The following is a 26192-nucleotide window of genomic DNA, read 5'->3' as shown; positions in this document are numbered from 1 at the left end:
CACATTCCGCTGTGTTTGTATGGACATCAGAAATTGCTATCTGATTTATTCCTTAATAATTGGGGCACCAATAACCTCATGCATAAGTATACCAAACTTTAGTCTGTGACATTTAGCTGAATAAATCCAAGCATTTAATTAGTTTACATGTAAATCTTATTTGTTTTTTTTAAATGCATTTTACATTAACTATAGATTAGAGATTAAAACAAAATGTCAACTATAAAATCCACCAATACTTTACATTTAAAATACCCATCAGGATTAATATTTGAGTAGATAACTATTAAAAGCTTACACTAATTTTCTCCTAACTAGCATATGGGAATTTTAAAAATCAATTTTTTTTCTCTTGCTGACAGAAGTCAGAAAAAAATTGGTAGGCTAGCCATGAACAAATCATCACTAAGTTTTGCACGTTTCCTCAAGACTTTCACACAATTCACCTCAAAACCATCTGACAAAACACAGGCAGTATTTCAATGAACAAGTAATTAAACCAATTTGCGTGAGAGGATACAATCAGTTCTTTCTCTACTTAGATTCAATTGATAACAGTCTTTCCCAAGTAACTTATCAATAATAGCCAGCTTAACCACTGCAATAATGTAACAATGCAACATCTGATTAAGATTGAGCAAACTATCACTGCACACTGGTGTTTTATTACCACAGGTGCACAGCACAAAATGATCAGATGCATGTAACGGCCGAGGTCAGTGCTAATTGAAAACAGCTTTATTTATACACCTGCACATACTAAAGACATTGAATTCAAGTGGTAAGTTAAAAGCAAGTGGAGGACACAAAACAGCAATATACTGATCAAGGACAGCCCCATAATAAGTATATGACCTCAGGCAAGAAGGAAAGGACAAGTTCTTAAAAAAACTGTAAAGGCACCCTGTACTCCTCACCACCCCCCTCCCCAGAGTTGCTTCTTCAACTGCAGATGTTTAAAAGCTATCCAATAATATTTAAATCTAGACCTCCATCGAAGTTAGATAGAAACATTGATGGCTTCTCCTTTTTTCCAAACAGGCTGTTAAAATGTAGGAGGAAGAAGGGGAAAAAAAAAAATTCTTCTTTGCAGTAATTTTCCATTGTGTAGCTGAGCTACCTATTGGTCAAAAATATACTTACCAGCACAATTTCTGAGGAGAATGTATCACAACAGAGTTATCAGCCTAGGTATATAACTTTATTTCATGGGATTTCCAAACCATAAAATACTTTTACAAAATTACTTAAAAGTAAATCCACAAAATCCAGAATAAATTGAGCTATATATATTCCAACAACAATTTGTATTATGTACTTAACACCGTACAATACCATGAGTAACTTCACAGGAGCATAAAAGATGTCTTTTTTTTAAAAAGTCCAACCTTAACACAGACTCAAATGAGAAGTCATTAAGGCGTATAGCTAAATACACAGGTTTCAAGGAGTGCTTTAAACAGGGATGGATAAGTGTTCTGATAAAATCACTGGATTTGAAATATTAACTCTTTCTTCATACTGTTGCTGCCAGGCCTGCTGGGTTTCATCAGCAGTTTTGGTTTTATTATGGATAAATGGAGATTGTGCAGACAATTCTAGAAAATTTGCCTTGACAGCTGAAAGGATGGGTATCAATTGTAGGGCAAAAGGAAATGTGCATAAGGATAAAGTTTGGGAAGCAGAGTTCTTGCCATTAAAGATTACACAGATAAATAATCCACAGACCACTGAGGAATTTGATATGAGGATAAGAATTTTAAAATCAAAGCATTTGAGGACTGTAAGCCAAAGTATGTCCTGTCTGATGTGTGAATCAATGGTAATTGGGGAATAGTGTTTTGAGTTCTCAGGTTTATGAAGGCAGAAACTGGACACTGGTCAGGAGACTTCTGGAATAATCAAGCTTGAAGGACGTTCAAGCAGCAATTGGCGGAGATAGGGGTATATGCTGGATGCAGATATAGTTTTTTTTAAAAAACAATAGCCTCAGACAAATATAATTCCAAATTTTTCAAAGATCTGGCTCAGTCTGAGATAATGGCCATGGAGAAGGATGCAATCAGTGGCTAAGGCAGAGTTTACAGTAAGGATCAAAGGCAATGGTTTCATGAAGAAAATTTGAACTGACCAAAGACTGGATATTGGGCAAGGGCAAGTAACTGAAGAGAACTGTAGAAGGTTCAAAAGAAGCAATAGCAACTTAGAGTTGGATGCCAATGTAGCTATGTGATCTTAAAATGTTTATTGAATTTATCACTGAAGGGCAGCATGTTGATCAGAAACATAGGAGGGTCAAGGACTTAACTTTGGGGTACTTGAGAGATTATGGTGCAAGAGTAGGAAGAGAAATCATTGCATGAAAAAGCCCCTACCTACAACTACATAGCTAAATGGGGAATTGGTTAAGTATTTCCAATTAGCAAGGCTAATGAAAGAATAGCTTTGGAGCAGATTTTGACAATGAGATCAATGATAGCAAACAGGCTGAGAAAAATCAAAACAGAATGCACTACATTTACATAGCTCAAATAAGAGCATAAATATCCCACCATTTCAAAGTTGCAGTAGAATCCTGATTGGAGTATTTCAAATGTGGATTAGGGGAAAGATGAGTAATATGGTCATGTCCCGAGAGTAAAGAAAAGTTTGAGCCGACAGTGTTATTTTCTGAGGACAGTGGGATCATGTGACAGTGGACACAGAAAAGGAAAGTGACAGTACTTGATAAGAGAGAATCATTTAAATACTAGTTACCTTGAGGCTCAAGAAACAAAACTGTGTAGTCAGCTTGCTTAGTGAAACTAAAGTTGTCAGTGAGGGCATGGGTCTCATGGACAGCAAGAGCTTGGAGAAATTATAAGAACAAAGCTCATGAATGATGTTATTTGCAGACTAAGGTGGAGGGTTACTTTATTGAATAAATGGCTCATGGAAGAGAAGGGACAGAATACCAGAGGAAGCTGTTTAGACAATCTCAATGACAAAGAAGTTTTTAGCTCCTCATATTGTTTAAAGTAAGATGATAGTTCGTAGTACAAAAAAAAAATCTGGGCACTAATTTATAATTTTTTTTTAGATTAGATTACTTACAGTGTGGAAACAAGCCCTTCGGCCCAACAAGTCCACACCGCCCCGCCGAAGCGCAACCCACCCATACCCCTACATCTACCCCTTACCTAACACTACGGGCAATTTAGCATGGCCAATTCACCTGACCTGCACATCTTTGGACTGTGGGAGGAAACCGGAGCACCCGGAGGAAACACACGCAGACACGGGGAGAACGTGCAAACTCCACACAGTCAGTCGCCTGAGGCGGGAATTGAACCCGGGTCTCTGGTGCTGTGAGGCAGCAGTGCTAACCACTGTGCCACCGTGCCGCCCAAGACTATCATGCAGCAGGAAGTAGTTTTGGCAAAGTTGAGCCCTTGACAACAGCCTAACAATCTCTGAATGAATGGCTAAACCAATTGTGCAATGTAATCTTCAAATCTACTTCTGTCCTCTGTGCTTGCAACTTACCACCCTCATCACAATGCACCCAAAACACACCCTACATTCAATTACCCTTCACTTTGAATTTACTGCCTTCTAAATCTATGCCGTTGAGCTAAGGAAGCATAACACCACCTTCTCCAGGGCAGTTAGGGACAGGCAATAAATGCTGGTGTAGCCAGCAGTGATGTCCACACCCCAAGGGTTGACAAAGGGGTAATAGTTGGTTAAAAGAGTAAACAAAGAGTATTTTGTGGGAAAATGTGACATTGGCCACTTTAAGCATAGAAAAGCAGACTATTATTAAATTGATGCTGGCATACAACTCAACCTTTGAAGCTTAAAACAAAACTGACATTCGAGGTTTAAAACTTCCCAGACAATTATAGAACATAGAACATAGAACAATACAGCACAGAACAGTCCCTTCGGCCCACGATGTTGTGCCGAACATTTGTCCTAGCTTAAGCACCAATCCATGTACCTATCCAATTGCTGCTCAAAGGTCACCAATGATTCTGACTCTGCCACTCCCACAGGCAGCGCATTCCATGCCCCCACCACTCTCTGGGTAAAGAACCCACCCCTGACATCTCCCCTGTACCTTCCACCCTTCACCTTAAATTTATGTCCCCTTGTAACACTCTATTGTACCCGGGGAAAAAGTCTCTGACTGTCTACTCTATCTATTCCCCGATCATCTTATAAACCTTTATTAAGTCACCCCTCATCCTTCGCAGTTCCAATGAGAAAAGGCCTAGCACTCTCAACCTATCCTCATACGACCTATTCTCCATTCCAGGCAACATCCTGGTAAATCTCCTCTGCACCCTCTCCAAAGCTTCCACATCTTTCCTAAACTGAGGCGACCAGAACTGCACACAGTACTCCAAATGTGGCCTTACCAAGGTCCTATACAGCTGCAACATCACCTCACGACTCTTGAATTCAATCCCTCTGCTAATGAACACTAATACAGCATAGGCCTTCTTACAAGCTTCTTACAATTATCCCAGAGATCCCAATACACATCATACAGGGTATGTCCAATCTCTACCTACATAGATACCAAAGAGTCTGGACTGTAATCATGCAGGTTTACAGAGGTCCAGCTGATCTTTTTCAATTTCCATTACTTCGCGCTGGGACTCTGATAGCATCGTCAATGCTATTCATCCACTTTGCATAGGCTGGCACAATCTCTGTCATTTGCAATGTGGGATTTGTTCTGTGCTGATGCATCTTCAACTCTTTTGCATTCTTGAAACACAATCTGCATCACTTACTTATGAAATGAATAAAACATCCATTTCTAATGCAAGTGTAGTATGTCATAGCCAAAATGAGGTGTCAACCTTTCACCAATTGCATTCAAAAACAGAAGGCTGGAAAAATAAGCTCATTTTATATGCTGCGATCTATGGCAAATAGAAGAACACTGCAAAATGACCTGAGTGTTCTTGTGCTTGAATGATAAAATGTTACCAAGCAAACGGACTAACTAGTTAGGCACTTGGAGCATTTCCTTATTTTTGAACTCCAACCCTCTTGAAATAAAGTGTAGTATTGTTATAAGTGTACAAAGCAGTAGTGGCAAAACACTCATAATACTGCATGCAATTTTGGTCTCCTTACAAAGGCATAGATGTTCTTGGAGATAGTTCAGAGAAGATACACCAGGCTGAATCCTTAGTTGAAGATACTGTACCAAAATGAAAGATTGAGCATAGATTCAATTGAGTTTTAATGTGAGGTGATCTTGTCAAAAAATACAAGATTGAGGGAATTCAACCTGAAAGATAGGTTTTCCACATGGGTAAGGTGGGAAGAAACTAAATTTGAAAGCGTCACTTCAAAATGAAATTATTTCAGACAGTAATGACTAGAAAATTTCTTTCTCAGATAGTTGTTAACTTTTGAAACTTTAATTCCAGACAGAAGAAACTGGGTCATTCAATGTTGAATTTAACACATTTTTGAACTACAAGGGAGTTTAAGAGAGTGTGTGCAGGAAACTAAGAATTGATGCCACAACCTATTATCCTTCATCCTACTGATGGATGGAGCAGGCCTCTGGAGTTAAACTGCCTACTTATCATTGTATCATTATCACGTTTATACCAAAGACGGAGAGTAAATACTGCAAAACTTCAATTATCTGTCAAGTTTTGATTGAACTCCAAAATAAAATTATGATATTACAGCAAATCTAGCTGAGAATACACATAACAAGCACTTTAATGTCATCTGAATCCTCTAAGCTGTACAGTTCAAAACAGATTTAAGCATACTGTCATGCAGATACTGAACAATACACAAGAATTTGGAAACTTATTAATTGTTCAGTTACATTTGCAAATGTAAGTACACAAATAGTTATCAGCATTTTAAACATTTTACATAAAATGAAATATCTAGTTAACTTATTTGACAAATGTGTTTCTCATTGGGAATGAGAATGTAACCACAGAACCATTATGAATTTGTCCATAATCAAATCCTTCAATGAAAATAACATTGTAATTTGAACAGATTATTGCCTTTACATTAATTCAAAAGCAAGTTTAATATCCATAATGGGAACATATTAGCATGTATTAAAGAATGAAGCAATTCACACATACCTAATAAGCATAAAGGCAATAGCTCTAAGCTGACATGAGTTTATGAAAGGCAGGTCCTGCCTAACAAATTTAGCGAAATTCTTTAGAATGCAACAGGTACGGTTGGTATTATATATCTAGATTTTCAGAAGTATTTCACTAGGTCCTTACAAGAGAATTTTAGCTAACAGCCAGGATAGATAGGAGTAAATAGATAATTAATTGGGTAGATAGGAAGATTAAAGTATCAGGAATCATAAGGACAGACCTTTTCCAGGCTTTAGTAAAATTAATATCCCCACAATTGGTTTTGCTTCCTAATTTACAAAAATGATTTTTCATGAGAATATTGAAACTAAACAATTACAATTGTAAGTTGCCACTTAAGCAAACATGTGAAATACCTTCAATACATAATCACCGTGGGCGGCACGGTGGCACAGTGGTTAGCACTGCTGCCTCGCAGCGCCGGAGACCCGGGTTCAATTCCCGCCTCAGGCGACTAACTGTGTGGAGTTTGCACGTTCTCCCCGTGTCTGCGTGGGTTTCCTCCGGGTGCTCCGGTTTCCTCCCACAGTCCAAAGATGTGCAGGATGTGCAGGTTAGGTGAATTGGCCATGCTAAATTGCCCGTAGTGTTAGGTAAGGGGTAGATGTAGATGTAGATGCAGATGTAGGGGTATGGGTGGGTTACGCTTCGGCGGGGCGGTGTGGACTTGTTGGGCCGAAGGGCCTGTTTCCACACTGTAAGTAATCTAATCTAATCTAATCTAAACATGGCAATGGTTATGAAGTCTGATACGAAGGGGGAGTATCCAAACAATGTAAGAATTTTAAACAACACTAATTGGGTTACATGTGCAGTTTTGTATTTTATTACTATTGTGAGAACATATTAAACTTAGTTCAGATTGAAAAAAAGGCTTAGATGTGTGATCAAAGAGTGATGCAGAGAATAAGGAAACAATCTATTCCCATTGAAAGAAAAATTATGGGGCTAGTGAAAAAAAATGGTTTAACTGAAATGCAGACCTTTAGGGTGGAACAAAAATCAGAAATGCTGTGCCAATTCACCAGGGCTGACGCCTTTGAATTCAGAAAAAGTGTTAACATTGAGTCCTATAAAACTTTTCTTCAAAACACAATCATATTGGATCCAAAACATTAGCTCTACTCATTTCTCCAAAACTGCTGCCAGATTTACTGAGTTTCTCCAGCACTCAGTTTTTGTTTCAGATTTCCAGGATTTTGTTTTTATTTCAGTTACATGTACATGATCATCTCGAGCAGATCAAAAGGAAATGACTATGGACTGCAGAAACCATATTCTAAATTAAATTTCAACAACGAGTTCATCAGTTCAAAGAATTGTCCATTGGTACACTAAATTGTACATTTTTTTTAAAAACTGGACATCAGAAGAAATGCTGTTTGGGACAGAATGAGGATGTCATTGCATTCAACATTTAATCTTGGTTTTAACAATTGTCACCAAGAATAATGAAATGTACAATTTAATTCCTTCTTCCATTCCCACTCTGCTCCATCCAGGTCAAATGCAAACTCCACGAACAGTATCTCATTTATTTCTATGAACGCTGCATTTCACTGGTATAAATTTTGACAATCTCAAAATTCAGCAAGATCCTGCATTTTGTTTCCCCCAATTAAGCAATATTAAGGATTATGAAATGGGTCTATCAGCATATAGGGGAAGAGATAGAAAAGTGTGGAGGGCAAGTCAATAAATGCTTCAGGTACACATGAAGACCATTTTATTTTGGAACTACAACATGCAATCAGAATTTTGTACTACTTTTTTGCTGTTCCTTTACTCCAATCTCACTAGTGTCTTAACTTTTTCCCTGTATTAGCAGTGCATCATCATTACTACTTTTTCATCAAATCAGTTTTGTTACTTAATTAAATTTTTTTTAATATTGGATAGACAGACAGTCTGCAAGTCATTCAACCTATTAACCCCTACTTGCTAACTATGATAGGAGTTCTGAAGATGGGTCACTGGACTCAAAACATTAACTGATTTTTCTCCATAGATGCTGACAGATCTGTTGCGTTTTGCCAGGTATTTCTGTTTTTGTACCAATATGTTTTGTTTCCTAATCATCCCCATTCACTTCTGCCTCTTTCCAAGCCTAAAGAGTATGCTGATCTTTCTGTTTCCAACTCTGCGTTAGATCAAAGTGCAATGTTATATTCATGTTTAACCTTGTCAAATCAGGCATCGAAAATCAGCTGAAAAGACATGGTTTTGATTCTCTCACTTCTTACATAAACTATGCATTCATTGTTTATGGAAAAATAAGTGGATTTATAGTGTCCTTTAATAAGAAGCTGCTGTTGAGTTTTAGAGGTAATGAGTCCCAGTGCTAAGTGGGCCCTTCACTGTAGTGTGAACAGTCTTGATAACATTAAGTCAGGTCAGGAACCAGCTTCCACATGAATTATTGGATTATTATTAGAAAGGCATATTTACATTACAAGTCACTGTGGTCAGAGATAACAAAAATATTTCATTGTATATTAGTTCTATTTGTCTTCTCAGTCTATCTTGACACACACAAATTCCCTGCTGTAAACATAGCAATGGACATGTACAGCAACAAAAATGTCCACATTTCAATACTTTAAATCCAGCTAGAATATTTTCTATTTATTTCACAAAAGATTACTTTATTACAAGAAAAGGAAAGTGATTTCACATTTTCAATCTCTTCCATTTACAAAACAACCTCTAACCACAAGATGTTATTTATGGGTATAGACCTATCCAGGTGTAGGTAACACTATAAAATTTAAGCATCTAAAATTTTCAGAGCTATCATGAATAGATTGGTCTTTTAATTTGAAATGTATCTGTTTGAAATGTAACTTGTTCAACCAGAAGTCAACAAGTGCTTTGTTTACTTGAAAAATACCATTTATTATGCTATCAAAGCCTATAATCAATTCTTAACTCAATAAGCTCAGCAAACAAGTGACTGGGCGCACAGGTGTCCACAATCTGACAGCCTGAATGCTCTGATAATCCTTTTTCTGCCTGAGCATTAAACAATTCACTGATGTGTCAGTGAACATGCTGTTCCTGCAAGTAAAGTTGGATTCCTTCACCAAAAAATTCATTTCAGTTGTGCCAATAGGGCAAGGAGCAGACAAGAGGAGCAGAAAATCTGGAACAAAAGTTGCCAGATTTGAATCACTTTTTGCAGAATATCTAAAATCACAACACAATGGTCCATAATTCAGATTTATACAGTTCTTCCTGGAAAATTGGACAAGAAACTTTGTCCATCTTTCTTAGATTTATAATTTAACCATATACTGGGATCCAGTTCCCAGCAAGCCACATTTATGAAACCAGAGTGAATGTCAGCTAACAATACCATGATGACTCCATGTAGAACCTGTTCCCCCGATTGTCATTATTCTATGATGCAAGCTACACTGCATTAAAAAACTTAACTCATGTGTCAGAGTGGTCACTTGATATGACACACCCTATTTTGTGCAAAAAGCATCAATTTCTGGCACAACCTTTTCCTTACTAACAGATAAGATTTTGAATAAATACCTGAATTAACTGACAAATATCCAACAGGCAAACTACATTAACAAAGTTGTTGTTTTATTACACACAGATGTAGCTAGTTTTACACTGAGTTCAATTATTCTCATTCAAGGGCCCTCGTGGTGCATAGTAGTGTCCCTACCACTGGCCCAGGTTCAAGTCCCACCTGCTTCAGAGTTGGATAACAACATCACTGAAAACATTGATCAGAAAAAAGATTAATTTTTTAAAAATTCTTATTCTAATCTCAATCCAATTCAAAAGTTAGATTATTTCAGTGTTGCTGCAGGAAGAATGATCCTAATCCCTGGGACATAAAGAAGCTCAAAAATGTTGTGTACAATCTGAACAAATTTGTGACGCCTTTGTACCATAAGTTTACCTTCCAGAAACAGATGTGTTCCTCCCATTCTCTCAGATACAGGTCTTGGAGAGGTACCAAGAGAAAACCTCAAAACTTCTGCATAACAGCATCTCCTCAGGGCATTTCAGTCTCCAATTGATTTTACCAGTGGCAAGACTGGATCAAGAAACCTTTCTATAGCCTGTCTCTTGGAAGCAGACTGACAAACCATTGTGTCTTCTTTAAACACCCTCATGCAGAACATCCCATGGTTTCCCACCACTCACCTCCCTTGTCCACATTACCAAGCACAGCTGGTGGCCATCCATTGGCTTGTGTACTGCAATTGGCCTTCCTACCAATGCAGCTCTAATGGGTCAGTGAATAATTTGGCCACCTGCGGAAAGATCACTCCAACAGATAGAGCCAGGATCATAGGATTCAAGACTGGGAATTGACCCCAAAGCCCTGAAACCACAAATCCAAAAAACTTCTGACATCATCCAAGTAGATTCACTGGAATGATAAAACACAACTACGTGATGAAACAAGTGTTTCACAGTTTGCTGACCATATTAAGTATGTCTTCTACTGTTTTTATGCTTTCCTTGTATTTATAAGCTCGGTGGCTCAATAGTTAGCACTGCTGCCTCACAGTGCCAAGGTCTCAGATTTGATTCCACCCTCAGGGCCTTGTCAGTGCAGAGCTTGCACATTCTCCTTGTATCTGTGGATTTCCTCCTGGTGCTCTGGTTTCCTCCCACATTCCAAAGATGTACAGGTTAGGTAAATTGGCAATGCTAAATTGCCCCGTAATGTGCAGGGGTGTGGAGGCTAGGTAGGCTAGCCATGGGAAATGGCAGTGTTACAGGGACTGAGGGGTGGGGGGTAGGGGTGAGCTGCTCTTCGGAGGGTTGGTGTGGACTCCATGGGCCAAATGACCTGCTTCCAACTGTAGAATTTCTGTGGCTCAAATTGATGGGTCATGTCCAACAAGTTTAAAACCATCATTCCCATCAAATTTAATTCTCTTTCAGATTTCATAATCATCGAAAAAATGCACTGCTGCATAATGGTCAGTCCCATGGCACTTCAGTTAAATGTTTCTCCATGTGCTGGGATAATGGTGGCACAGGCATCATTGATGAGCTGATTCAGTACTGATGAACTCTAAAGCTATATTTTTAACTCTAAAGCTATATCTTTGTATTTTTTCTTTGAAAGAAGTATTCAAAATGGTGCCAGGTTGTGGCGACAGTGAAATAGCTTTTCACTGTCTTTTACTGTTTTTCCTCACTAAGATACTCATCAATAAAATTCAATTCATTAATGTCATGTCATACTAAGAATTAGGTCAGAAGACACCAGTTTTTCCAAGGGCTTTGACCAATTTTTTGCTTTTCTGACCAAAAGGAGACCAATGATAACGGATATCTCCCACATGCATTTTGGAACTGTTTTGGGGTGATTTCTCAACTTCCCAATCTTGCAGTCATTTTTTTTCCTTTGTACAGGTTGGAATTTTGATGTCTTTCAATTCATACTATCTATGCAAGTCAGTAAAAGTTTTGAGACAAAGAGTGAGCTGAATCGGAGGTTCTTTTGGCTTAGTCCAAACTGCATCAAGTTTTTTGAAAGGATTTCTGCCACAAATCTGATTGGAATTTCTTACTGTAACTTACCTCATTAACTACTTACTCCAACCCTCACATCTGATTCTGGGCCCATATTACACTGTCATTCCCCAAACAATTTACCACTCAGCATATATCTGATAATTTACTGGCATCCTATCATAAAAAATCCATAGTGCTTGCTTGGTTGCACAGTCATCAGGTACTGTGCTGGGTGGCTCCTGATATCTGGCCAGATATGGCTGACAACTCCATACCCACCCCTCCCCCACCCCCCACAAGACCAGCAATGAATTCCTCATTCCCCGATCATGCTAGCTTGGGCAAAGGTTGCCACTCGAGTCAGTACACAGTCTCAGCTGTCTGAAAGAATGGATGCTACTGTAAAGTCTCCAAACTGCCAGCCTAAGTACCACCATCTTGTCTCCAAATATCTCCCCCAACCCTCAATAATGCCTGTAACATCTGTCACCCACCCCAACATATCAGATGCAATATCCATGCATGTGGGATGCATGGGGCTGGTGCCCATGGAGCATGTCCTGTGTTGTTAGCACCCAGTATCCAATATAGGTCATTTGGATCAAGCAGCAATCTAAATTCACAAGGTACCTGCTCTGGAATGTTGGAGTGAAATGCTCCCGATAATGAGATCGGCCTGGTCAGTTCTCTCATCTAATTCAGTCACAAGTCTCACCATAGCCTACAATGCTCAGACTCCTATAAGCACTAAATGTATAGACAATGCTTTGTCATTGGCACCTATAAAGATGGCCAACATTAGTTGCCAGTCATAGTGAGTTGCCCACAAGCAATATAAATTGTGAGGACTACATTCAGGGGCATGAAACACATTAGAGAGGAAATTTGTGCAGCACAAAATCAACATGAAGTAGCCAGAATTTGTCGGCAAATGAATAAACTACTGGGACAGATTACGCATTTACTGAACAATGAAATTGGTCCAACCCATACCACTTAAAAATTATTCTTTAAAAGGTACATACCTTTCCCTTTTAACTAAACTTAACCTGCGAACTGTAGCAAGATCAGCAGTAAGGATAAGAAGTGGATACAAATCAGTATTATCCTAGGTTGTCAGGCCACGAATTTTCAAGGCTTCCATCTTAACATATATACTGGAAGTTTGTATTTTCATTAAGATGAAATTTTTCAAAAGAGTAGAGGAATGAGTGTACTAAAGAGCAGTACATCAATGCACCTAAGTGGCTTTTCTAAATCTGACTTTCCTTCATTCACTGATGGCAGTTGTTCATTCTTGTATTTTTGGTTTAAAGTTATACACCATGTACGTTTAACAAAGCTTTTTTGAAGTAATTAATTCCAAGTATTACATAAAACATTCTGAAATTATCAAATGTGGAAAATGAAGTAAAAATGTAACTTTTTTTTGGATCTTATTCATTAAAAATGGTAACAAAATTCAGGCTAATCAGGGCAGGACTTATACAGTTAATGGTAAGGTCCTGGGGAGTGTTGCTGGACAAAGACCTTGGAATACGGGTTCATAGTTTCTTGAAAGTAAAGTCCCAAGCAGATGGGATAGTGAAGGAAGCATTTAGTATGCTTTCCTTTATTGGTCAAAGCACTGAGTATAGAAGTTCATAGGTCGTGTTGCAGCTGTGCAGGACATTGGTTAGACTACATTTGGAATATTGCACGCAATTCTAGGGTTGGAGGGTTTGAACCATAGGGAGAGGCTGTGGCTGTTTTCCTTGGGGTGTCGGAGGCTGAGGGGTTTATAAATTCATGAGGGGCATGGACAGGATAAATTGACGAGATCTTTTCTCTGGGTGTGGGGGACGCCAGAACTATAGGGCATAGGTTTCAGGTGAGAGGGGAAAGATTTAAAAGGGATCGAAGAGGCAACTTTTTCACACAGAAGGTTGTGCGTGTATGGAATGAGCTGCCAGAGGAAGTGGAGGCAGCTGGTACAATTGCAACATTTAAAAGGCATCTGGAAGGGTATATGAATAGGAAGGGTTTAGAGGGATATGGGCCAAGTGGGACTAGATTAGTTTACGATATCTGGTAGGCATGGACGACTTGGACTGAAGGGTCTGTTTCTGTGCTGTACATCACTATGACTCTGACTTTATTTATTACTATTATTGCCTTAACACCACCATTAAAATAAGCTTGGGTTTTGCTCCAAATGTATGAAGTACAAATACTTCCTTATTGTAATTCTTTGTATTTTTACTGTTAGAAGACGACGAACAGGAAGAACACACACAGCACTCATTATGATTTCAAGATCCAGTGAAATGCATTTCCTAAATGAAACAAGCTCGAACCACATTTTCAAAATAGATACTCCTCCAATTCCATCATCCTGATGATGGGAATACTTTACCCAAAGCAACATATTTACTGTTTGTCTTTTATGGATTAAACTCATGAATACCTATGTATATCAAAGAATTAGGACGTACTCACTTTTTCTGGCTTTTCTTAGCAATCCTCGCAGCCTCAGCAGCTGCTTTCCTCATTTCAAACTCTTCTCTTTTCAGCACCTCTCCACTTCCCCTGTATCCCAGTTCCACCAATTGTCGAGCCAGCTCCTCATCCTAATGATTAACCAAGGCAAAAGTGAAAGTTATGCTCTTTGATAATATTATAGCAATGGGCCAGTTGGAAAACAAGTGCGAAAAGCAAAAAATAATTTGTATTACTTCTGCATAAAATGAACTGTACTTTATTGTTAATAATAAAAATGGGAGCAGTTTTGGATAAAATCTTTTTAGTCTATGATAGTGTTAACATTGTTCACTTAAAATGAGAGAATGGAGATATTACTAAAGCACATGGTATGTTGTAAAAATGTAACTTCATGAAGATATAAAAATCTTAACAGTACAAAATGACCAGTGTGTTATGTATGAACACCGACTGAAATAATCACAGTAAACTAGAAGATGCTACTTTTATTATAACAGCTTAGGTGAATTGCTATTACATAATAAGAAAGAAAATATTGGAAATAATTCATAACAAATTAGTTTATAAAATATGAATTGTGAAACAAAGTTCCAGATTTTAACTCTGTTAATGAATCAGTTTTGAATGAGTTAAAACCTTGCTCCAAGTCTTGAGGAAAATTCCAAACTCTTGTAGTATCCATAATTTTAACAATCAAAAAAGCAGGACTTTCATAATTCAGAAAACTACTTGGACTTCCATGATTGAATGGAAGTCTATATCGTTAAAAACAAGCATATGCATATTACTCTTGACTACAAATCAACTGTAAAGAAGAATATTGCATGTGATTCTGTCATAAGGTATCTTACATTTAACCATCATTCTGCATGAATCACCATGACTATGCATCAAAGCTCCCAGATTAGTATAGATTTGACTGCAGTAATTATTCATCTACTGATTATTTATATACTTAATTTCCTTTCAAGTTTTCAATCACAGTTGTTTAAAAAATGAAAAAGCATATTAAAGAAAATGGTGGGTAGAGAAGAGAGATTAAACTTAAGCCATTTATATAGTCACTGTATTTGTCTTATCATTTTCTCGAATTATGCGCTTTTTAGATCTTGTGGAACTTAAAGGTTTGATTAAATTGACAGAAATTGGAGCAGATTTATTACCAAGAGTCCAGGTTATTCACAGTATATACTTCAAAATTTTAGGTTTTCTAATACGAGAGGATATGGAAAAAATATTCATCAATCATGTTAAGTTTCATTGACTTAAACAATTGTTTAAAAAAGTTACATGCAAGAAATAAATATTATTCCACAAAATATGGATAATGAATATATTTATCATAACTAAAGATTACTGGCTGGTGGCTTTCAATTGCCATAAATGCAAACTTGTTGATAAATTTAGAATGATGTTTTGAACAAGCACTGCCACCTTGTGCCATGTTCAACATAAAGTACTTAATTCTTTGCAATATACCTTGCTATAAACCCTTCCTAACATTAAATTTACATTTATGTTCACTATGAACAAATTATATTTATATAATCAACAAAGTAGAGAAATCATCAGTATGCATATTACAATTTTAGTAACTAGGGTAATTTTAAAAGAAGTACAACCCAAATCAAAATTATTCTATGAAGAGAATAAAGTATCTCAATACTTCGACAGAATTTATGGTATATCTGTTAAATTAGTCGTCAAGTTTGGCATTGAACCCCCTAAAATCCAAAAGCTGACAGTCTACATGTACAATAAGGGTTTAACCTCTAGAATCATATAAACCCTACAGTGCAGAAAAGAGGCCATTTGGCCTCTCAAATCAACACCAAGTCAGATACATCTATCCTCTGGCATGCACTTATCAGTTCAGTGGGTTCTGCGTTGCCTATTATTTTATCTACACTTGAGATTTTCTAATGGCAGTCACAACTGCAGTGAAACTGGAGGTACGAATTTGTTTTGTTACTCTGGGGAGGGGTTGATCTCCTACCTGCTCCATTTGCTTTGGAACACTCCTGTTGAGGCAGCTCCAGTTATGTTTGCCCTGCTGCTCTCCCACCAGTTAATTTATCTCCCTCATTATTTGTTTACCTATCTGCAATACTGCCTGGTCTCATTTTAAATTTGATAAAAGGACATTGGCTAAGTTTGTAGATTAATTTGCCAAGCTGACATATATTTTCTGCAGACGTTTCAGTCTGCCTGGTATTTATGTGCCTGGTGTGTCCTGCCTGGTATTTATGTGCCTGTTGTTTTGATACTTCCAGTGCTGTATCTGAGTGGTTTGTGAATGGGATCCAGTCAATGTGTTTATTGATTGAGTTCTGGTTGGAGTGCTACGCTTCAAGGAATTCTCTTGCATTTCTGTTTTGCTATGATGGTTGCATTGTCCCAGTTGAATTTGTGCCCTTTGTTGTTTGCATGGTTGAAAATGAAATTGTACTGGTTGTGTCTGGCAGTGGCAAGTTGATGTTTGTGCACTTGTAAAGGACAAACAGAAAGAAAACTGACCAATGTAGTGTTTTCTCACAAACCTTGAAGGGTATCTTCTGGATAATGTTTGTCCTGTTGGATGTGGATGTCCGGTCTTTAACATTTCACCAGGAGCTGGTGAAAGGTGTTTACTGGGCATTAGCTAGCCAGACTACCTCTCATCCAGCAGGGGTATAGGCTTCCTTCCCCTTAAAATCTTGTGCCTGGTGTAAGATTTTTCTATTTCTATCATACTCTTTAGGGCACCCTAACTCACAAAGCACTGGTTAGCTCCTGCTGCTCTAGGCAGAGGCTAATTCATAAGTGAATACAGTAGGTTTCTCACCATCTAGGGATCTATTCAAACACTTCTAAAATTTGGAAAGAAGGTTTTGGCCTGCCTGATCAAATTACGATTTAGCAAGGGTAAGGACTCCCTTAATCCCAGTGGCCATGCAGTCTCTTTTGGGGTGCCTGTCTGGTCTGGGCTTCAGAGCTTCTACAACTTGGTCGCTGGCCAGGTCATTCCCAAGTAGAAAATCTATCCTTGTTCCTAAGAGGGCCAGAATGATTTCTATGATTACTGAATTCAAGGTGACACCAGACAATACATGAACTCATTGGAGGGGTTTATAATCCTCTCTGACATGAAAATTATAGGGTTTCAGAGTAAAGCAATAGACGGGCTTGGTTTTTGGGAGCAGTGCTATTAATGGCATTCAGGACTCCTCACATTGCAGCAGTGACACATTATCTGCCTTGCTATCCTTCATTGTGTTTTAATTAACTACTCGATTGTCCTTTTTATATATCTTAGTGTTACCACCAGTTCCCATACTATTTTAAATGGTATGAATTGACTAGAGACGGACAATTCACCAGATTTGTATCTAAAAATTGATTTCTTCGACTGCAGGGGAAGTAATCAATGAGGTTGGAAAAGTTAGAAAAACAAAAGTTAATATGCACCTCCTTCCCTCATGTAAATCCGCAAACTTCCACGACTCTTTGCAAACCAAATTATACTGAGAAGCCTAGTTTTAAAATATTCCAAAACAAAAAACTTCACTGGCCCCAGGTACAAAAAGAATACTAGTTTCAACCACATTGCTGAATTATGTAACGTCAACTATTTCCCAGTAAAGCCTTGCTTAAAGCTTAGTCATTCAGAATTGAAACAATAGATTTCAGTTCAAGCAAGAGTGCCGGGGGCATGCTAGACTCAGATCAGGCAAGCATACAACTGAGGTATCAATCTGGTGAAGTTATAAAACAGGACGACTTACATTCCAGACATCTTAAGCAGCAAGTGATAGACAAAAGGTAAATGATTCTCCAACTAGTAGTTCAGATCTATGTCCGGCAGTCCTGCTAAATCTAGTTGTGAGTGGTTATGCACAATTAAGCAACTCACTGAAGAAGGTATCACAAACATCCTCATCCTCAATAATGGGGGAATCCAGCACATCAATGCAAAACATAAGGTAGAAACATTTGCAACAATCTTCAACCAGACATTCAAAGTGGATGATACTACACTCAGTCAAATGTTTATTTGATGTCAGGAACAGATACCCCACACTACTGGAATCCAACTCTTTTTTAATCTACTAGGAGAAAGTCAGGACTGCAGATGCTGGAGTTCAGAGTCAAGCGTGTGGTGCTGGAAAAGCATAATAGGTCAGGCAGCATCTGAGGAGCAAGAGAATCAACGTTTTGAGCATGAGCCCTTCATCAGGAAGAGCTTATGCCCGAAATGTCGATTCTACTGCTCCTCGGATGCTGTCTGGTCTGATGTGCTTTTCCAGCACTACACACAACTTTTTTTAATCTATGTTTGTTTGGAACAAAGCTTTAAATGTGATTTGGAGTCAAATAACTGGCAGAACGCAAACCAAGCTGAGATAGTTCTGCTTGAAAGCACTGTGGACAACACCTTCCATCACTGTACTTTCTGTGGATTAGTTCTGCCTGGGTAATTTTCCAAATGGTCAGTTTATGACAGTATTGTAGCTCGAATGGAACAATTCAGCTTGAGATATGGCTAGCCATGGCACAAATTTCCAGTGCTACAGTCAGAACATAATTCAGCTGTATAGTTTGGCTAAGCAGAATGAGCATTTCTTGATATTATATGAACACCTTAACTTCAAGAGGTCAAGATGGATTTCCGCCTGTTGTTAGCACTGATAGGATCCATCATCATCCAAAATTAGGGGCATTCAATGGAGCCTTTCCTCTTCCCATTAGCTGGTTAATAATTCACTATCCTCCATGATCAGGTGTAGCAGGGGTACTACAGTGATTTAACTTAACTGTTATTTATTAGATTAGATTAGATTACTTACAGTGTGGAAACAGGCCCTTCGGCCCAACAAGTCCACACCGACCCGCCGAAGCATACCCACCCAGACCCATTCCCCTACATTTACCCCTTCACCTAACCCTACAGGCAATTTAGCATGGCCAATTCACCGAACCTGCACATTTTTGGATTGTGGGAGGAAACCCACGCAGACACGGGGAGAACGTGCAAACTCCACACAGAGTGTCGCCTGAGGTGGGAATTGAACCCGGGTCTCTGGCGCTGTGAGGCAGCAGTGCTAACCACTGTGCCACCGTGCCGCCCACATGTATGGGATCACTTAGTTTCCTATATCATGTTTGCCAAAGGAGAAATTTCCAAAAGAAATTGTCGTCCATATGGATGTCGAAAATGGATAAAGGAAATTTGGAATTTATAACCTGGTGGACTACACAAGGAAAAGAGTTTACTCGTCTGGGACCAGTTTAGATCACATCTAGTGGCTCAGTGGTTAGCACTGCTGCTTCAGCACCAGGGTTCAATTCCAGCTGTCTGTGTGGAGTTTGCACATTCTCCCCCTGTATTGCATGGGTTTCCTCTGGGTGCTCCAGTTTCCTCCCACAATCCAAAGATGTGCAGGTTAAGTGAATTGGACGTGCTAAATTGCCCATACTGTTCAGGGATGCGTAGGTTAGGTGCATTAGGCAGGGGTAAATATAGAATAATAGGGGAGGGGAATGCATCTGGGTGGGTAACTCTTCGGAGGGTCAGTGTAGACTTGTTGGGCCTATGATTCTATGTCTCATTATTGATAATCATTGCACATAAAAGAAATCAAATCATAGGTTCGGACCTGGTCTTCCTTGGTTTTGTGGAGGGGGTGGCGCAAGGTGAAGCTGGTTGTTCATAAAATCCAGCATGTACACTTTATCTGCCTGTACGCAATCTGAAATTTTATACTGGTTAGGCGGGTAAATTAACCATGAAGTTATGCATCTGCTGTTAACAAATCAATAGTTCCAGATTAAACCCTATCAAAGCAGCCTGGGATTTCAGTTGTGCCTTTTTTGTGGAGCTTGTTTTCTCTGGACTGATTTTAAGTTAATACATATAACAAGGTGTGGGCCCTGAATAAATACAGGTTTCATCAGATTTGCAGTAAGCTGATGTCAATGAGCGAAATCACAGCACAGCCACTCACATGAACCCAGATGTAACACTGCTTTGTGAAAAGAAAGTCAAATCTATTTTAACAATTCCATTTACAATAAGAATGCTTATTTCATTGTCAATAGTAACAGCAGTTCACAAATGCTCCAGATGGGTAAATGAATCTCTATGACTCTAATAGAAGTATAAGGTACAATTTTTTTCTTATCTAGTAAACCAGTGCCATCTGTTATTGGCATTTCCTTGCACACCACTGCCACCCTATGTTGATTAGCAGTAGTGACAAGGCAGCCAGAGTCCTATTTCTTCCACTAATGCCATTAACTTTAGTATTCCTTTCATTGTACTGTACTGCTAACCATAGAAGCTAAGTAAAGCAGTATTTTTATTCTGATCACAAACATTCTTGATGCCATGGAAAAAAATTAACGTGTTTAAAATGTCCTCATATAGCACTTAAAGCACCAATCCTTTTTAGACTGTTCCTACCTTTCATAATGCCTTATGTTCAGACAGCTCAAATAGGAAAATCAACCTGACTTTCGTGATTAGTATATCATATGATCAAAAGCAGACGTTTTCTTTATTGGCAATTCTCATTGAGCAGATATTATGGGCAGTAGTTTTCATTGGTTGGTCCCCAAGCAAATTTCATTGACCAGCCCTCATCAGGCAAATGGAAGATGGAACAGCAATTACTCCAGGGAAAAGTTCCCTAACACCTCAGCTAGAAAGCAGGATTCTGCCCCGACGAAACATTGCCTGTTTGTTCTCTGGTATTAGTGACCCCCATCCCCGACTGTCACAACTGTACACAATTTCTTAATCAAATTACCTTTAGTTCCACATGTAATCTGCTATTTCTCAGCTTATGAGAAAGTTGATATGAAACATCAATATACTACATGTTTGTGATCACAAACCCATGAAAATGAATGGGCAGTAGATGCACAGCAACATTAGCAACTGCAAGTTTCCCTCCAAGTCACATATCATCCTTACTTGGAACCATACTATAATATAAATTGGATTTAAATCACATACTAAAAACTGAAAAGAGATTTGGACATATTTAACAGTTAGTCAGCTAACAGTTACTAGTTATTGTTCTTACAGGTCAAAGTAAAGGACTACAATTCCTACCAGCCTTAGATGTTCCAGCACTTTCACAAAACAGGACACATTTATGTGCAAAGTCCAGCACTGATTCTTCTCAGCAACTGCAGTGACTGGGCAGAACACAACCATCTAGAATGCCTGTATGGTGCTGGTCAACTGAAAACCTGATTACAGGACTCACATAGCAAACAAAATGTAAGCTCATGTGATTGAGTCTTCTGCAACAGGGAAACAGGCTCCATACTGATGAGATACTAGGTCAACTACAGCAGCTATGGCTCTGAAAATCCCTGGGAGCTGTTCAGAGCAGTTGCAGCTCAGGAAAAGTCCTGGGAACCATAGTTGGTTCAAAGCAGTACAAAATACTGGAGAATGGACAAATCCTTGGAATAATTTAGCTTTTGCGAAAACTGAATCAGATAAGAATTATAGCCATAGTATTAAAACCACAGACAGTGAACAACATTCAATTCAGTACATTTTGACAAGAAACCATATTACTTCATTGAAGCTCAATATATGTAGCCACATATTCAAATACAAAATGCAAGAACCATATGGGCACTTCAATAAAGGTCCATTTACATCTTTAGTACAATATGTTGGCAGCAAACTAATATAGCCCACTTGCATCTAAAGCAACATAAAAAAACCAGTATTTCATCCATTGAGTAGAATTCAATACATTTGTTGTGTGACTAAAATATACCAACTTAAAGATATATTGCCAACCAGTTCAAGATACTACAGATTTATCTGCCTTTGAAATGCTTTGAAGGTTTAACTGAATTATTGTCATATTATAATATCCTAACACAAACTGTTTTAAATTATTTTTTATATACTTAAAACTACACTACAGTGAATATGGTGGGCTCACTGTTCCCTGCTCTTTGTTTATCTTAAGCATCAATTTTTTTTTTATATAATGACCCTCAATCTCATGAGTAAGAAACAACATGTATTTATGTTTACCTTTTAAGTGATGAAACATCCTTAGACACTTCACAGCTGCAGATTATAACAAAGTATGACACAGACATTAAGTTAGGTGACCATGGGGTTTGTCAAAAATAGGTTATAAAATAATGTTATAAAGGAGGAGAGCAAGATGATGAGGCAGAGCGAATCTGGGTAGGAATTCTGGAGCTTGGGAATCTTTGTAATTGAAAATACAAATCTCATCCCACTTGCTAGCACCCGGCCCACATCCCACCAAACCCTTCCTATTCAGATCTGCATCCAGATGCTCATTTGACTGAGTGTAGCATCAAGGACCCCGAGCAAAATTGGAGTCAATGGGAATTAATGGAAAACTTTCTGCTGACTGGTATCATACGTGGCACATGGAATATGGTTGCAATTGCACAGAGGCATAATTAAATAGACACTGATATTGGACAGTTGTGAAGTTGTTGAACGTAACAAAGGTAGGGAGAAGTAGGGCTTCTGGAGGGATTTATTCAAACACAATTTGTATTTTGTTACATCAATACATTTGCACTTATTCCTTGTGTATAATTTCAACCTCAGAACAGTTGGCCACTACTACATAGGTCCTGTCCACACACAAAAAAAGGATAAAGCTGATCTTCTTCATTACTGGGATAGAATCAAAGTAATGGAAGGTGTCATGGGCAATGTTATCAGGCAGATTTGACAAGGCACCAGCTAGATCACCAACTCAACAGTTTGAATTTATGAGAAAGTCCCCTGCATTTGACATCACAGCCTCAGAGTCAGAGAGATGTAGAGCACGGAAACAGACCCTACAGTCCAACTCATCCATGCCAACCACATATCCCAATCTAATCTCGTCCCACTTGCCAGCACCCGGCCCATATCCCTCCAAACCTTTCCTATTCATATATACATCCAGATGCTCATTTGATTGAGTGTAGCATCAAGGAGCCCGAGCAAAATTGGAGTCAATGGAAATTAATGGAAAACTTTCTACTGACTGGTATCATACGTGGCACATGGAATATGGTTGCAATTGTTGGAGATTAGTCACTTCAGTTCTAGGATACCTCTTCAGGACTTCCTCAGCCCAACCAGCTGCAGCTGCTTCAAAGATCTTCTCTACATCTTAGTATCAGAAGTGGGGACGTTTGCTGAATATTGCACAACATTCAACACCATTGGCAACTCATTCCTAGCATTACATGGCCAAAGTAAGTAAAACCTGTACAATATCCAGATAGGTAATGTTCATCCTTAGAATTAACAAAACAGCTCATGAGGTGAAGAGAGAAATTGTTCTTGACTGTAAGGCATTAAGAAACTCCATAAAAACTGTAGATGATGGGAATCAAAGAGAAACCACTCTGCTGGTCAGAATCTTACCTCGCAAAAAAAGAAGATGGTTATGATTTTTGCAAGGTCAATCATCTCATTGTCAGGACATCACTGCAGATAATGTCCTGGACCAAGAGATTTTCAGCTCTTTCATCAATTACTTCTGCTTAGAAATCAAGTAGGGGTGTTCCCTGATGAATGCACAGAGTTCAGTACCATTTACAGTGGAGATTGAAGCAGTGTGTCCATGTGAAGCAATATGTGGACAATATTCAGGCTTGATTGTTAAGTGGCAAGTATGGAAAATAAAGAACATGAAAGCATGGGAAGGGCTAAAGCATGAAGACCATTGGCAATCTGTGGTCTGTGGAAGGCAGGATAGGATAAGAATAGTGGAATGGTCTTATACCAATTAGCAGAGTATGGTTAAGGCTGAAAGGTCACTATGGCTAGATGAGAAAACACAAGTAATAAAGCAAGTTTCTTTGTTAAGTGTTATTATGACAGGATTGGGACCATAAATATTTGGGACATGACATTAAAATATCTAATTAATAGTTAGTAGAGTCTGCTTAAGACAGGAGACTATTGTAGTAGATGGAATAGCTAAATATCTATCATGACAGGTTAATCTGGGATGGAAGATCTCTGTAGCAGATCAGCAATAAATATCTAAGCATGACATTAGAATAACATTAAGTAGAATGTACAACTAAAGAGATAATGGGAACTAACGTCACTGGTTTATTGTGTAGCTAGAATGAGGAACTTTGATTAATATAGTTAGACATGCTGATAAGCTAACAGAAACATGATTAAAAAAATATAAAAATCCATGGACCTGAGGTTCGTGTGCATTTGACAATCTGCTTTCTCAGTGTCTGTTTTTTTGTTTGCAAATAAAAGACCCACTTGAGGAACTCTCTGTGTCTCCCAGTGATTCTCTATATTTTCTCCACAGCAAATTTGGCGCTGCAAGCAGGGTCATGCACAGACCCACCTGGACAGGGGGCAGCAGTAACAGGGCGCTTCTTGGTCCACCAGGGGAACTCCTGAGACTGACATAATAAGAGTACCTAACAAAAACAAGTTAGCATTTTTGCTGTGAATTCAGACTATATTCTGTTGGCTTGGAGTGGGCCTTGGGGACTCAGAAGTGAGGGAACCTGCCGGAGGGTCTCTCCAATCCAAGATCCAAAGGCAAGGGGTAAATTGCTGCTGAAGGAGATGTGGAGAATTGGTCAAGAAAACTGCGTAGTGGGGTAAGGGGCAAGTAAGAACAGAACACAGCAATTATCTGAGGAAAACGTCCACGCTGGTGAATATGAGACCCTATAGATACATAGGGCAGAATAAAGAAGGAGAAATTGTTTTACTGGAAGCGCTGATAGACCTGGTTAGAAAGCCGGCAGATTGGGAGTGGATGATTAAAAGTAAAATAGCAGAGAATAGTCATAGTGTTACTAGACTATTAAATGTTGTAGATAAGGCCTGTAGGATAATTAGGCTTTTGGAAATAAACAAAGGGTCTGTTTAAGTAAGGCTCTAGCTGACAGAGGTTGATTTATGGCCCAGTTCTTGGCTGTTCACGGCAGGTGAGTACACGCTTGTGAGAGAGGGGGTGAAAGAGGGTGGGAGGGAGAGAGGGTGGGGGGGTGTGGGGAGGAGAGATGGGGGGGGGGGGGAGAGATGGGGGGGAGGAGGAGAGAAAGGGGGGGAGGAGAGAAGGGGGGAGGAGAGAAGGGGGGAGGAGAGAAGGGGGGAGGAGAGAAGGGGGGAGGAGAGAAGGGGGGAGGAGAGAAGGGGGGAGGAGAGAAGGGGGGAGGAGAGAAGGGGGGAGGAGAGAAGGGGGGAGGAGAGAAGGGGGGAGGAGAGAAGGGGGGAGGAGAGAAGGGGGGAGGAGAGAAGGGGGGAGGAGAGAAGGGGGGAGGAGAGAAGGGGGGAGGAGAGAAGGGGGGAGGAGAGAAGGGGGGAGGAGAGAAGGGGGGAGGAGAGAAGGGGGGAGGAGAGAAGGGGGGAGGAGAGAAGGGGGGAGGAGAGAAGGGGGGAGGAGAGAAGGGGGGGAAGAGAAGGGGGGAGGAGAGAAGGGGGGAGGAGAGAAGGGGGGAGGAGAGAAGGGGGGAGGAGAGAAGGGGGGGGAAGAGGGGGGGGAGAGAGGGGGGGGAGAGAGGGAGGGGGAGAGAAAGGGGGAGAGAAAGGGGGAGAGAAAGGGGGAGAGAAAGGGGGAGAGAAAGGGGGAGAGAAAGGGGGAGAGAAAGGGGGAGAGAAAGGGGGAGAGAAAGGGGGAGAGAAAGGGGGAGAGAAAGGGGGAGAGAAAGGGGGAGAGAAAGGGGGAGAGAAAGGGGGAGAGAAAGGGGGAGAGAAAGGGGGAGAGAAAGGGGGAGAGAGCGAGAGCGAGAGAGCGCAAGAGATGGAGAGAGAGCGAGCGAGCGAGAAAGCGAGCGCGTGAGAGAGCGTGTGAAAGAGAGCGCGAGGGGGAGAGCGCGAGGGGGAGAGCGCGAGGGGGAGAGCGCGAGGGGGAGAGCGCGAGGGGGAGAGAGGGAGGGGGAGAGAGGGAGGGGGAGAGAGGGAGGGGGAGAGAGGGAGGGGGAGAGAGGGAGGGGGAGAGAGGGAGGGGGAGAGAGGGAGGGGGAGAGAGGGAGGGGGAGAGAGGGAGGGGGAGAGAGGGAGGGGGAGAGAGGGAGGGGGAGAGA

At 39.7% G+C, this 26192-nt stretch overlaps 1 protein-coding gene across 4 annotated transcripts in view; it reads right to left on the bottom strand.

The window, feature by feature from the left end:
* cfap299 (cilia and flagella associated protein 299) overlaps window positions 1-26192 on the bottom strand; it is a 670526-nt gene that overhangs the window by 557125 nt on the left and 87209 nt on the right. For 3 of the 4 annotated variants that reach the window (XM_072593545.1, XM_072593567.1, XM_072593676.1), the window contains exon 2: window positions 14127-14257. In XM_072593545.1, coding sequence (XP_072449646.1) covers window positions 14127-14257 — 131 coding nt within the window. Of the gene's footprint in view, window positions 1-14126; window positions 14258-26192 lie in introns of those variants that run through there. The other variant, XM_072593613.1, reaches the window with a different exon arrangement.

This window comes from Chiloscyllium punctatum, chromosome 1 (assembly GCF_047496795.1).
Source record: "Chiloscyllium punctatum isolate Juve2018m chromosome 1, sChiPun1.3, whole genome shotgun sequence".
NCBI lineage: Eukaryota > Metazoa > Chordata > Chondrichthyes > Orectolobiformes > Hemiscylliidae > Chiloscyllium > Chiloscyllium punctatum.
This window is presented reverse-complemented; position numbering and strand designations above follow the sequence as displayed.